General features: G+C 40.0%; 2 protein-coding genes across 5 annotated transcripts in view; one reads left to right on the top strand and one right to left on the bottom strand.

Annotated features, from left to right (window-relative positions):
* atf6 (activating transcription factor 6) overlaps positions 1 to 5,545 on the bottom strand; it is a 29,414-nt gene extending 23,869 nt beyond the window's left edge. For both annotated transcript variants that reach the window (XM_007558713.2, XM_007558712.2), the window contains exons 1-6: positions 5,329 to 5,545; positions 3,625 to 3,701; positions 3,354 to 3,429; positions 2,437 to 2,534; positions 1,619 to 1,742; positions 361 to 570 (exon numbers count right to left, since the gene is read on the bottom strand). In XM_007558713.2, coding sequence (XP_007558775.1) covers positions 361 to 570; positions 1,619 to 1,742; positions 2,437 to 2,534; positions 3,354 to 3,429; positions 3,625 to 3,701; positions 5,329 to 5,428 — 685 coding nt within the window. In that variant the 5' untranslated portion in view covers positions 5,429 to 5,545. The remainder of the gene's footprint in view (positions 1 to 360; positions 571 to 1,618; positions 1,743 to 2,436; positions 2,535 to 3,353; positions 3,430 to 3,624; positions 3,702 to 5,328) is intronic.
* Positions 5,546 to 12,096: 6,551 nt separating this feature from the next.
* rxrgb (retinoid X receptor, gamma b) overlaps positions 12,097 to 15,198 on the top strand; it is a 28,797-nt gene continuing 25,695 nt past the window's right edge. The window contains exons 1-2 of one of the 3 annotated variants that reach the window (XM_016674608.1): positions 12,097 to 12,259; positions 13,880 to 13,990. In XM_016674608.1, the coding sequence (XP_016530094.1) occupies positions 12,229 to 12,259; positions 13,880 to 13,990 (142 nt within the window). In that variant the 5' untranslated portion in view covers positions 12,097 to 12,228. The remainder of the gene's footprint in view (positions 12,260 to 13,879; positions 13,991 to 15,198) is intronic. The other 2 variants (XM_016674610.1, XM_007558715.2) reach the window with 2 other exon arrangements.

Genomic DNA, 15,198 nt, shown 5'->3' on the forward strand with positions numbered 1-15,198 from the left:
TATGTTTATGATTTTTACTTCCATGTTCATGTTGCCAATAAAATGTATGTCAGACTTAAACAGTTTTGGTGTATTAGGCCTACAAATCATATTTATTCACCGTTTTCCAATGAAGTAGGTGAGCTTCACTGATGAGGGAAAAACAACTGAGTTCACAGTGCCATCTGCTGGCTCCATCAAAAACAGCATTTTTATTTATTTATTTTTTTTCATCTGAATAAAATTAATTGGCAAAGGCAAACAATAAATACATTGATATCCCTAAAATACAACAAAATACAAGACCTGACCTTTTGGTAAGATGTCCTATATCAATGCAGAGCACAAAAAAATAATATTTTATGCAGTGTGAGAACTGACCTGGTGGGGGCGCTGGTTGGATGCTGATTGGAGACGGCTTGACAACAGGCAGCACAGTGGTCTGCAGGGGCTGGATGATTATCGTCTTGGGCTGCAGTGGAGCTGCTGTTGCCGCCGGAGCCAAGGGCATGGCTGCAATCAGCGGTCTGGGCTGGATGGAGATCTGTGAGCCCATCTGAATTGGCCTCTTTGCAGGCTGAGCAGGTTTAGCTGTGGCATTTGAATATTTGAATTGCAAGGGTTGGGAGGGACAAGATATGGGGGGAGAAAAAAAATGGATTTAGCCCAGGCCAGGAAATTTGCATTTACAGTTGAAATATCTGGGGGGTTTTTAACTGTCAAAATGCTACCATGATTTTGTAATGACAATAACAAACAACCCTAGACGATGGTGGAATAACTGCTAAATGAAAAATGTTAGCACTAGAAGCTGCTTTACATGTTAAAACCTTCTGTTTCGGTATTACTGGAGCTCCCTGCTGCTTAGCTGATTTGGTCTTGTACTAAATGTATTATTAAGCGTTCTTTTTAACCACCTGATAGTTATAAATCTTAGCAAACACCACTTGTGGAGTTGCTTCAGGTGGCACTTTTGTTCCGTATCCAAATAGCTCACATTGTTTTGATTATGTACAATTACATCTCTTAAATTATTCTAATAAAACAGCTTGATATTTATGGTGGTCAGAGTTTTCTCCGGCATAAGGTAGAAAAGGCAAGTGATCGTTTTTTTGGTTTAAAACCCCTTAACCGTCATGAGGATACCGCTTTCCTCATGGACCCATTGGCTTGCATGTAAGTGTTTTAAGGGTAACAGTTAAGGGGTTAAGAAGTGATGACAATTTTTTTTAAAATCTAGTTTTAGGCCTTGGAGGTAATGAATGGTCATGTCATATATCATCCATTCAGACACCCGTTTACGCAAACTGTCTTGGACCAGATCTAAACAAAGACCACATATACTTTCTATGACCTTAAATTCTGGAACAAAATCCCAGCAACCAGAGATGTGCAGAAACTAATGGCACCTTTAAATTAGGGCTTAAAACTATTGTTTACAGCAACCTACAGTTAAAAATAAAACTGTTTATGTCATTATGTCTTGGACATGTTTTGTTTTGATGAAGTAGTTTATATGTAGCTCAGCTTTTTCTATTATTCTTTTAATGTATTTATCGTTTTAATTTGGTCTGCTTCACCGTTTTCCTGTTAAGCACTTGGAATGACCTTGTGCATACAAGCCTTAAACGATCGCTACCTCTTGTCCATTGCGTGCTCCTCCTTGCAGCCTTCTTGGGTGGCGGAGAGACTTCAGAAAAGCCACTGGACTCGGACGAAACTGAAACTGGGGAAAGCTGTGACTGAGGGGACAGTGCCTCATCCTGAATGGAGAAATAGATACGACGTAAGATCTCCGCGACATTTTGTCAACAATTATTTTTAAGTACAAGCCCTGAGCAGACGTCTTCGAACAGACTGAGTGCAGCATCGACAACAGTAATTTTCTTCTACTGCTAAACATGCTTGACTCTTTGGATGTGACACAAGCAATAAAGTCAGTTCTAACTAATGCATCTCAAACTGGCGCATTAATAAAATATGAGTGGCTTTTCAAATTGTCCCAGCTGACATGTGCGTCCTTGAATTGTCAGGATAATTAGCAGACAAGCGTGTGCCGACTGTTGGACGAAAAAAAAAAAAAAACTGTAACCCTTGCCCTTGTTTTGACAAACTGTGATAACATCTGCCCGCTAAATTATGCTAATGTGTCTGAAGTTGTCGGCACCTTTATTTTAATGAGCGGTTGGCCCACAGCTCATACAGACAGTTCGTTATTAATCTGACGAGGTGTTTACAGATTTTATTAATAAGTTTCTGAACTATTATTCCACCCATCAATATTCAATCCACATCTGGAGGAAAACTAAATAATTATCTTTGTTCCAAAGCGGATTCGGCGATGGTTGGGTATGGAAATGCTCGCAACCGAAACACTTGTGAAACAATTTGCATTGGAAATCCAAATTCAAATGCAGAAAGCTGGGGAAGGGCGAAGCTTTGAGGACAGATTCTTACATGTAAGGACGACGGAGACAAAGCTTCCACCGAAGCAGGAGAGGGGACGGAGCTCAGCGTGTGGGAAGGAGACAGTGAGTCCCCACTCACCTCACCATCTGGATGCACAAAGACACGAACACAAACAATCAAGCCATTAACATGGAAAATCATGCAGCACAGTCCCAAAAACTTACCTCAAACCGTAACGTCTCTCATGGCTGCACACAGTTATGATAACATGCAAATTCACTATTATATTATCAAAACACATTGCAATGACCACCCTCATTTTCTCTTTAAATGTTGCTTAGTAACAGAGTTCCTTTCACTTTTTGCAATCTTTGGCATCCTCGCCCCTTAAAGCTATAGAATCAAAGTCATCACCGAAAACGGTCAGTCGTTGGAAACTCAAAAATTGGATCTTTGTTGAAAACTTATTGCACTATACCATCAAAAAAGTTGTAAATATAAATAATAACCAAGGACTGCAAAAATACTAGAGAAATATTTTGAATGTTGTTCCTATATCTGCTCATATCAAAGCCCTCAAAGAAAAGTTGAGATCAAAATTAAAAGGTTAGAGGATGGCAAAGGACAGAAATAGAAGAACAGCCACAATACTCTGATCTGGGCAACCATGCACATATTCAAACATACAAATTGTTTCCTATTTTCACATTGCACACCGTGCTATGCCATGAGAACAATAAAAATCAAAACAAAACTAACATCCTAAACAGAGTTAAACAACAAACCAAATCATGAGGAATTCAATATATTGTTAACAAAAACCCCTAAATATTTCTTTTTCCATCATAAAAAAAAATCTAACTCACAAATATGATTTCTAATTATATATATGTGGTAATAAATGTTGCATTAAAAAGGAAGCTAAAGACAAACAAAAAAAATAATGATCACTTCCGTGGCTGTACCTGTGCAGGTGCTGCTCGTGTCCACTTCATTCCAAGGAGGAATGTCGATATCAAAGTCCAGATGACCTTCATTTGCCTGAGAACCCAAAACAATTTTTTTTTTTTTCTTTACAAAAAAAAAATAAATAACTTCACGGAGAAATATCTTTCAATCAAATGTAAATTGCAAACATTTCTAAATCTAAACTGTTGCTCCCATGTCATAAAACCTGCGCTTACTTGACTGAAAGTGAAACACCGTCATCGCCAGATCAACTCTGAAGATACTCACGTAGGCACCGCTTTCGAGGGCCTCGAGCAGCTGATCTGCATCCCCCAGGTCATCCAGTTCGTCAAACAGGCTGAGGTCTGTGTAACGATGAGGACACAGGCATATGGGCCAGATCAGTTCACTAATAACAGTAATACAATCTATTGATATTGGTTGTAAGAGTGATGATTTTGACATGGCTTCCATAAGCAGATTACTAGTTTTCACAATAACACAACTTTTACACAATGTCGAATCAATCTGGAAAATAGGACAGAAATTGCACTGAAAAAAAACATGGTGATGTTTTAACATGACTAGATCAGTGTAAAGATTACGACATGCAGCAGAGGTTCTTTGAAGGCCATCATGTGTTTGACCACAGCATTGTATAGAAGATTAGTTAGTATTCACTGATACACTGCTAAGTTCTCTTAATGTGCACCAGCCTTCTCCCTTATCTATATGTTCATGTTTATGATCCAGAGATGCTGATAAAACAACGAAATAGAGACGGCAGAAACTGTCCGGCAGAGAAAGGATCTGCCTGACAGAACACAATCAGAACAGCAGCAAGCTTCATAGACGAGAAGTTAATGAGATAGTCAACACGTAAAAGCCAGCATGTTCACTGTACCACTTGACATAATTTTTACGAATAAACAATAGCATCTTACACCATGACATTCTAATAGCGTTGTTGCATAATGTATTTGCATATTATGCAACAATGTTTTGCTACTAGATCCAAACAGTTCTCACTTTTCACAGCTCTCAGGGCTACCGGTAATCTGTCACAGGAATGCGTCTTCTTCAAGTCTGACGCCACAGTTGAAGTATATCTCTATAAAGATTCATTTGTCCTTGTGATTAAACTCTGATTCAGTTTCTACGACCTGCGCAAGTGGCATACTGTGTGCATAAGCAGCTCGTGAAAGTGGGAAGTACAGTACGAACATAAAAACTTTTAATTTACAAAAGTTAGGAAATATCTCAGCAGTGCCTCACAAGATTTACATAGGCACCTGACAGGTCTGCATGATAAATCTAAAGCTGCATCTTACCTAGATGTCAAACATATTAAAGTAATATATTTATATTTTAAACTACACGTGAATCTTGACTTGGCGTCCCTCTCCTGGTGACTTCATGCATCAATCTAGCCATTTATTTAACCAAAGTGAAAGCAAAGATACTATCAAATGTCAAAACTCGTGATCTGGACCTAAAATAAGACTTGAATACTTAAAGTTTGAATAACTTGTTAAATTTTAGTGGCTAATTGTAACCATTGTATGGTGTAAATGTTTACGTATGTTTCATATGTATATGAAAACAGATATAAACATTTAAAGATAAACTTGAAGCAAACAAAATCACAGTAGCTAAGCTGATTTAAGGGTGTTTGTAACAGTCAATCGGTTTATTTCACTTTAAAAAAAGAAACCGTTTCATTTCGTGTCTTCTCCATTATTTACATAAAAACCGATAATGTTACGTCACCTCAGCATCCATAGCCCGCTAATGCTAACTGGCTAGCCGAAAGTTGAAAACCACACCAACAAACGTTACAACATCAACCTCAAACTTACGTAGAGGCCATTCTAAAACAACAAATCGCCATAGATGATATATATTTAGATGTTTTATTGAAATAAATCGCTAAACAGTGTCTACGAACAGCTTCCTTGTGTGGGTGTTTCTAGAAAGAATCAGATGTCTTACCCCACTCTCCTCCCTGATCGATAGGGAACATGCCCGTTTCGCTATCCATCACTGGGTTTTGTTGACAATTTCCGAAGTTTAACTTTAAGTCGGATGACATCTCCCTTTGAATTCATTAGTGACTTATCGCTCAAACGGAAACCAACAGAGATCAAGCGCAGACTCACATCACTGTCAAGTTAAATACACGTCTGTCTTTGCCGTAAGTTCTACGGATGCCGTTGAGGGACCAGTGTGTTGCATACGACTCCGTTGTGCAGGCCTGCGCTACCTATCTTAGCCACCAGGATGCGCTATAATATTAGTAAAGAGGAATTACGCGTTTTCCCCCCAGGTTGTGAAAGATGTGAGCACATGACCTTCGTGTACGAAAAGTATACAAAGTCTTTTACAGCTTGAAAATGAAATTCTGAGTAATTTAAAGAAGGTTAAAAACATTCATCAGGGATAGTAGTTTTTAGAAGGTCCAAAATTGCTATTATCCCACAAATAAATTGATCATTCCATATCATTTGCATGTATAAATTCAATTAATATTAAATTACGCATGCAAGGTCATTTAAATGCCTGTAATGTGTTATTTAATTTTGTGTGGTGAGACAGAACATTAGCCCATAGTAAATAATTTATAATTAATTAAGTGAAATTAAATCCACATTCTTAGCTGAAGTATAACCACATGACTATGTGCACTAGCTGATGTTACAGAATCGGCTAGTGGACATAGTCATGTACTTAATTGACAGCTCCTGGCATACCAGAAACATTAAAAAAAAAAAAGCTTTTTGACATTTGGCTAGTTTTTAAGGAGCACAATGTACATTCTCAACTCAATCCACAAATGCATTTTCCTTACAAATTTGGCTCTATTTAAGGGGAAAACAATCATGCTTTCCAACTGCAAAATGTTCTGCCAAGAGGGCTCTTACAACAAAGATCAATACCAACCCCAATAGCTTAATTATAGCAATCTCTGAATTCAAAACAATATGCAACTCTTCATGAAGACTGTGTTTTGTTTTGTTTTGTTTTGTTTACTGCAGTTTGTTTGATTTTAGATAGCGTAACCAGTAGCATAAACATATTGACCAAGCTCATATATATTTTAGTAATAAGAACAACTGTAAACAGCCAATCGTGGCATAAAATTGATTAAAATAATAAATATGCTGGCCAGCCTTTTAATTCAACTAAAAGTTTAGAAAAGCATTTTAAATGTACGGTTTTGTCTTTCTACATTGCAAAATTGAGTTGTTTTATTTTTTCTGCATGAATAAATCCCAGTCTACACTGTCTTCCTTCTGAAAAGGCAGTGTTTAAATCTTACTGGAGTGTTTGTGTGGTCAAGAACTTGCTCTTCTGACTGATATGAGCATTCGGGCATTGCGAAGGCCTTGGGTCGTTCGCACACTGATGACTCATAGGCGCCACACTCACATGTCAATCATGTAAGAGTGTCAGACTCGTGCAAATCAAAGAGCAAATAAATGCTAAAGTCAGGTCAAATTTCCAGCTTGACTGTGAACTGATGTTAAACCACCTAAAGGGTTGTCACCATTCTGGGGCCGTGTCAGAAGGATTGGATAGATTCTTCTACGGGGCTAAACTGCTGCTGACGTCTCAGTCCTGGTGTGAATTCTACTTTAGTGTCACGACAGCGAGTCCAAGCATCTGGGTTTTAATCGGAAACATTTCGAACAGGCCTTTCTGCGATGCCACAACATATCAAATGAGTCAGAAGTGTTTTTAATACGTAAAACATAAACATAAGAAATAAAAGCTTCTAAAGATACTAACTGGTGAAAAGCACAATGTTGAGAAACAAATCCGATTTCTGTTACGGCTAAATATGTTTTAGTAATAATAATTTTAAAAAATCGAATTTACATATCCTATATGTTCTTTCACTCATTGATTTTGAAAGCTTGGATGATCCTAGCAGAGCAGAGACATTAGAGACATGGTGTGTTAAAAACCAGCAGCAGGTGTACACTGGGCCTAATCCCTCATGGGCATTTCAGGCTATAGAGAGATTAACCTGAGGTGGTCCGGTTCAGCTCCTTTTAAAAAGAACAAGCCCCTAGTCTGTCTTAACTTATTACAGCAAGGTGACGACTAATGTGAAGGTCAACCATCTGGCAGAGGTCTGCAATCAACCTGCAGTCTTACCTAAAACCGAGTCATCTGTTTATTAATCTAGTAAACCTATATAATTAATATATGGTGGTGACCAGTTCACAGATGAACATGAACAATGCTTAAGTGTTCTGACAATATCCATGCCGTCTAATAATAAAGACCCTGTGTTTACTGTGTGATGTCTGGTAATCACAATGTATGATTGGAGCAGAGTATTAAATGGATGCCGCCTTTGGTCTGCACCAGCCGAGGCTCATCATATTGATTGTTTAAAGCTTCTAACCCAGAGCTATAGAGAGCAGATTAACAGGTTAACCTGATAGCATGGCTCAACGGTTAATGGAACATCTGAGGAAAATGGATTAAGGCTTTTTGGTCACGTTGTTACAGAATCGGCTTTGAGTGTGCGTCCTTTTTTTTTTTTCGTCTGAAACACATAAATGAAGAGGCCTTTGCATTCAGTAACAATTCAGTCTAAAGGTCTTACAATGAAATCATAATTCAAGTTGAAGAACTGTAAAAGCACTACTTTTAATTGAGGTTTTCAACACATTTTCACACAGTTTGGCAATTATTGTTATTTTGCTTTATACTGAGTGAGACGATGTAGTCAAAACTGACTATTTAGAGGTTGAAACAGTCCGTATGAAATAAGCCAAACTGTGAGATTTGTGAACTTTTTCATATTTCTTCACACTGCAACCACTGATTCAACATGCTGAATAACCATATTTCGCTGTAATTACAGCTGCAAGTTTGATCTTCACCAGCTTTGCACATCTAGGAATTGAACTTTTTTATCCATTCTTCTTTGTAAATTAGCTCAACTTTGATTAGATTCTGAGCATCTGTGAACAGCAATATTCAAGTCTCATTTTCTCAACCGGATTTAGGTCCAGATTTTCACTGTGCAACTCTAACAAATAAATATGTTCTCATATGAACCTGGATGTATGATTAGGGTTATTTTGCTGCTAGAAATGTCTACATCCCCCCATGTCAAGCTTTTTGCAATCTCCACAAGGTTCTCTTGGACTGACCTGTATTTAATGCAATCCATTTTAATGATCAGGTTTGACCAGCTATTTTGTCGCTGTTGAAGAAAAGAGTCAGGATGACGCAACGTGCCGCACAGAGAACTTTGAATGAAGCCCAAAGAGTTAAATTTTTTTCCAGAGCAGTTTCATTCACATATTTGCTCTGTCGTTACACCACTTGTAACAAGCTGCAAACAGAACATGTTAAGACATTAAACAATGGTTTTCTTTTGGTCTGTAGAGGCCAGGTTTGTGGAGTGAATGATTCATGGTTGTCTTCCACTGAGTGGAGGATGTCTGCAACTCCTCCAGAGTTACCATGGACCTCTGTATTTTTATGCTCTGTGCTTTCCTTGAACAACCTCTCAGTTTAGCTGGATATGGCACAACAGTAGGTTTGCTGTTGCAACATATTCTTTGCATGTTTCATGACGGATTGAACTACACTCTGTTTTATAACTCATCTCTGCTTCTCCGCAACTTAATCTCTAATCAGTCTGTTATTTGTCTTGGTCATCGTAATGCTGTTTTTGTTATTGTCTTCTAGCAAACCTGAGTCCTTTGCACAACAGATACTTTTATTATGAGATGAAATGACATAATTATTGACTCTGTTTAGAATTTACTTCATTATTTTTCTTCAACAACATCACAGTTATACACTATGTTGTCTTTTTTTGTTTGTTTGTTTGTTTTCAAAAAATCTCAAGAGGTTTGAAGCTGGAACGTGATAAAATGTAAAATAAAAAAAAGGTTTTGCAAAGTACTCCAGAAGCCGCTACGCTGTCGGGAGGTCCGAATAAACGGTCCCAACCACGATTTCAACCGCCGTGTGTGTCAGATTCCTGTCTCGTTTCCTTCCGACAAAAACCCTAAAGAACACACAACGCAGAGTCCAGGGAACAGCGAGGACTCATCTCGCACGGACAGGATTACATATACAATTTGGAAAATCCAAACACTAAATATGAATCCATCCTTATTTGCAAATTGATTTATTTTTTATCATGCACTTTTTTCTGAATTTATAAATAAACGTCCTATAGTTTAAAATCAAAGACTGCAGAAGCTCCTGCTTGTACGACTCTTTCTTCTTTGGAGTCAATCTAAACTACCTTCAGATATGTTTCTGTGGCCGGTTGTCTGCTTCAAACCGTTTTGCGGCTTATACATTCACAAATTACATTAATGTCTCACAGCTTTCACAGGCTGTGAACAATGCAAAACAAAAGCACCGTGCTGGTCTCGGAACAATGTAAAGCCAATTATGAGCAGAAGAGGAGAAACAAAGACTTGATGTTTTCAATCAAGCAACAAACAGCCTTTAATTTTTGAAAAGAGGAGAAAGGCTGCATGCAACTTTCGTTTATTTTTTTCAATAAATCGTTTCCTTTGCTAAAGGACAAAGACTACTTTTGTGGAATGACTCAGTATCTTTGACATTTGCGCTCGTGTTTCGAGACAAAACTGGCTGGTATTGCTTAGTTTTCCAACATGTGTTCAAAACCAAAAGGAATTTCTTGGCTTAACACAAACCTAGCTGTGAAAAGGAGAAAAAGAGATGAAAGACAAAGATACTTTTAAGCAAAGACAAACCACTTGGCTAAAAGGGAGCTTGAGTCACATTTCATCTTTTGTGTGCCAGATTGATGGCCTGCGAGATGGATGATGTTCTGTAGTGATGTGTGGCATTGTCTTATCCTCGGCACGCACAAAGAGTCCGAACACTTATCATCTCGGGCTTATGTATGAGAGAGAGGGACAAGGAGGGGTGGAGGGTGGGGGTGGCTGAAGAGAGTCCAGGAAAAGCGGGGGGTGGCAGAGCTCCCTCTGATAAAGCTTGATGGAGACGGGCTACTGACAAGAGGAGGCAGATGGAGAGAGTCATCTCCCATGACAACGCCTGCAAGTAACAGCCAAAAAGATGGGGGGAATGGTCAAACTGGGATGGACCACCTTCATATTTTGTGTTGGTGTTTTGGTGAATGAATGCTAAAACTTGTGTCCTAAGATGATTTTTTTTTTAATGGTGACTGAATGTGATGATTTGTTGCAAAGATTTTTTATTTTATTTTTTTTTTACTTTTTTTGCTGGCCTGTTTTGTCTGCACTGTGACTTCTAAACAGGTGGCCTATAGGTTTGTTGAACTCAGTTTAAGATTAGTCTTTAGGACATTGTTTGGTGGGAATGGGCCTGTGAATACAAAGGGATTAGTGAACAGGGTTGCTTCACTCACTGTGAGTTTGTATTTGTGTAAAGGAGAGGGGGTGGGGGGGCAATCTGAAGTTGATGGATGGATTGATAAGCAAAATAAAACATTAACTGTGGTTATTCAAAAAAAAAATGCACTTCTCATTTAAATATACAAACAGAAAAAAAATAAAAGGTATACAAACAAGTTGTACTTAAGTCCTAAAAGTGGGCAAAAATTAAGAAATAAAACAATAAAGAATTCTATGTGAAATGTTAACGTTTCCAGGAGGAATGTGTGAGTCTTTACTCCTTCCCACGTCCCTCTCCTTATGCACAGCAGTTTAAAGAAAGCAACCAAAATCATCTCAATGCCTTGAACCATGTGCCACCATTAGGGACACACAAAGGGAGATCTGACAAATGACCATTTTAATGCCCCCCTCTTTGACTTTAATGAATTTATACGTTATCTGGCCCTAATGGAGGCTGCGGTGGAGGGGCTGGCGCGATGCCATAACAAATGAAAAGCTCTGATTAGTGTAGAATGAGGCGAGAGAAAAAAACGCTATTCATCTTGGTTAGCATCCTCCTGTGCGCCTTTATGGGTCGCTGTTACAAGGACGGCGGTGGAGCCGGGGGTGCTCGCCCCATTAGCGGGGCAGGCCGATAAAGGGGGTCCGCTGAGTGGTCAGCCGGGGCCGGGGCGTTGACGGAGCGTCTGGCCGCTCCGCGGTTCAAGACTGTGAATACCTCAGCGCGGCTTGACTCCTGAATAACCTTCTGAGGTACCAGGAGCTTCACCCCTGCATGACCCCGCACTCTGAACAGGGGTGTGTGAGGAAGGGGTGGGGGGCTGCGGGGGGTATCCAGACCAGGACTCACATTAACAATTAGGTAAACACAGGAGGAATCCCCTCTTAGGGAAAGACTGCAGGAGATTAAAAACAATGCTTTGCATTGAAAAAAAAATAAATCGCACGATTAATTATGCGTTGCTCAGTGTACAATTTATTTGGAATAGACTTGCATTGCGCATCGATGAGTTCACATTAGGAAAGCCTATGGTTCAGAACAAGCAACAGCAAAGCTTATACTTTAGCTAAAGCAGGCTAATCAATGTATTAGTCGGCGACATCAATGTAAAATCGTCGCCACGGTGTTGTTGGTACTGAATCTGAATCACAGCTGTTGCTTTAAAAATGGGGGTTTCCTGCATTATTAATACACCTACAGAGACAGTCTGAGCATTTAGTTGTAAAAAAAAAAAAAAAAAAAAAAAGTATTGCAACACATTGTCAGAGATGGTGAAATATTTCATCATGACCCGTGCTGGAGCTCCATATCGACCACTGCTGTCATTGGGAGAAGCCCTGTTCTGCCGCGCCCCCCTCCCTGGCTGGGCCCCCGCGCTGAGCTGAGCCGCCTTGCAGAGTTCAGTCGGGCTGGGAGAGAGAAAGAGAGAGAGAGAGGAATGCACTGGGATGCGGAGCGGCAACCACTGTAGGAAACCGACGCAACAACTCGCTCACTATGGACAGCAATGATCCATATTTACACCTCAGTAAGTAAAGCCTTGCGCTTTCGTCTGTGTTCCTCTCGACTCGGCTTGTTGCTTTGCGTTTTGTTTTGACTCGAGAGAATCGCTTCATGGCGTCTCCTCCGTACCGTCTGTCCAGCGAAACTGTTCGCGGACTTTAATCACCGAGTCCTGCCTGCGAACGTTAGACTAAGCTGTTGAATAGTAGTTGCAACGCAGAATCCAGAGTTGTTGCCATTGCATAAAGTCAGGTGATCATGCTTGCGCCCGGTCTGGCAAGGTCAGAGGTTGGCACTTTAATTGCGCTTATGTAATTTATGGCGCTTGTCGCGCGTCTCTTGCTAAACTGTTTGAGACAGAAACACAATTTATTGGTCTGGAACGGTGGTTTGGGTCCGAAGAGGACTGCGTGCAACTGCGCGGAGGAATGTCGGCTTTCTGCAGATAAACAAACTTGGGAGTCCCTTTGAGGTAGCGGAGAGGAGCGTGCGTGCTGGACGCGCCCTGGCCAGCGCTGTGGGCTGAGGGAGCCTCTCCGGAAAACACTGTGATGTGATTTTTTTTTTTTTTTTTGCACAGTAAAGCAGCTCTCGGGGTCACCCTTTCTGACTTTGCCCTTGAACCAGCTGATGGCTTTCTCCCGTTATCCCTCGGCGACCGCTTAGGCGATCAGTTTGCAACATGTGGAGTTAGTTATGGCCTACTTTGCTGAGCTCTCCCTGAACAAGATGATTGTCTTTACTGTTAAACTCCGATCTTTAATAAACGATTATTGAATCTGACTGAGTCGCCACATGCATCAGCTATCATGTGATGTTTGTTTAAACCCAGAAGTGCAGCAGTGGAAAAACAACAAGAAGAAAATAGATGATAGTAAAGTATGCAGTTAAATAAGTAGAAGTTGTATAAGAAGATGAAGAGTTTTAATTTTGTCAGGTTGCAACTACAAACATATATATATATATATATAAATATTTAGATATTATCAAGAAGACGAAGATGAAATAGTCTATAAATTGTGAAAGGAATTGTGTTTGTGAGTTGCTATAACCTTTTAATAACAGCGAGGAAGTCTTTGGGAGGGTATGTCTCCACCATCTATCTGTTTACCTGTATTGAGCTGCATTTATTCTACAATTTAAACGTCCCCATGGTACCATCACCGTGCTTCTCCATGGAGATGATGTGATCTGCAGCGTTAGCATTCTGCACGTAGGCCGAAAAGTTTCCACCTCATTCGACCAGAGCCCCTTGTTGATGTTGATACTACGTGGCTTGTGGCAATCTGCTGGACTTCTTGTAAATTTCTATCAACAACCACTTTATTCTTGCCACTCTTCCACAAGGACCTGATTTGTGTAGTGCTTGACTGAGGGTTTCCCTGTTGACAGATTATCTCTTCTGAGCTGTGGATCTTTTTAGCTCCTACCGTGTTCTCATGGGCCTCTTCGCTGCGTCCAATGGGTGCATTGGACAAAATCCCTTAAGATACATTGAAATTTGTGGTTGCAGCATGACAAAATGTGAAAAGGTTCTGAGGTTACATGCTTTTTTTTTTTTTTTAAAGCAACTGTAACTGCTGCTGTGTCCTGTTATCTCAGGACTACTTAGTGAGGCTGAAAATTGTTTCTGTAATGACGGCAGGTCCTTGGGGAATGGCAGAGACATGTGGATGGGAAAGCACGGAGAGAAGGAAACCCATGATACAGAAAGAACAGAGCAGACCCCCCTCAGGGGCTTCACTTATACGTTGTTGTAAGTTTCTGAGGAGTAAGTCCCAGGAGTCACGCACTTCAACTGTGTTTGGCTGCTCTACTTCAGATAGAGGTCCAATACATTTCTGTTTTCCCAGTTATGATTCTTCACCCAAAGGAAAATTTGTCAAGATTTGTCAATTCGGAGACTTAAATGCAGCTTTTCCCAGAAGAATTTGAATTGAAAAGTTCCCCAATCCCACAATAGTCCCAAACTGGGGTTATTTATGGATTGAAAATGTCTTCAAAATAAAATAATAAAAGTTAACTTATATTTCAAACACTACACTGTGGAGCACAGTACTCATTAAAAAACAAGAACAAAAAAAAAACAGCTGAGAGAATATTCTTTGTCTCTGTTTTGGCTCAGAACTATGATTTAGTACATATTTTTGCATCGACAGCCCACACACTCAGATGCATAATAGAGTCATAAATTGTGCTCATTTTTCGACGCTGTAATGGTCAGCCTTTGTAATCTGTTACAAGCATGAAGCCGAAGGCGTGTGGAGTCAAGAAACAAGCCGGTGATTATGTGGGGATTGTTTTTGTGATCTTCCTCCTCCTCCTCAGTTTTTCCCAGACATGTTATGTTTCAGCAGGTTTTCACACAGGCCTGCCCTGGGCTTTGCAGTTACAGAATCAGCATTTACCCCCCGCTTCCCTCTCTGCGTTTCAGCAATTTTAGTTTTTCGTCAGTGGAAGTGATTCTAGACAAGCTATTGAGAACCCTCTTGCTGCTTTTGTCGGTGGGAACTTATTTAGCTCGCAGATTGGGGAAGTAACAGCAGAAAGAAGAACAGGATTGGAGCAAAACAACGGGGAAATGGAGGTTTTGGAAGTAGGGGTGGCGAAGGAACGAGCCATCAGAGTTGAGGTGAGCTCTCAACACTTGCCAGGGGTCGTTGATTCACCTCTTCATACACTCAAAAAAAAAAAAGAAAAAAAAAAAGGGATATACCCAATAACTTTTTCTGCGCATGCATCATATGCACATATTTCACTGAAAAAAAGAAAAAAAAGTGACGGCATCACATGACCTGAAGAATGTGGGTTGTAGTATGGGAGCTTTAATGCTTAGTCGTGCACAAATCCCGCAGAGTGAATAAACCACACAGGTAAGGTAGGTGTGGCTCTCCACGAGTGTTTGCTCAGGCACTCTGTAGCTTGAGACTTGCATTCAATTCTTCAGCGCCAACACGCGTCCTT

The sequence above is a fragment of the Poecilia formosa genome, unplaced genomic scaffold (genome assembly GCF_000485575.1).
Source record: "Poecilia formosa unplaced genomic scaffold, Poecilia_formosa-5.1.2 Scaffold98, whole genome shotgun sequence".
Classification (NCBI taxonomy): Eukaryota; Metazoa; Chordata; class Actinopteri; order Cyprinodontiformes; family Poeciliidae; genus Poecilia; species Poecilia formosa.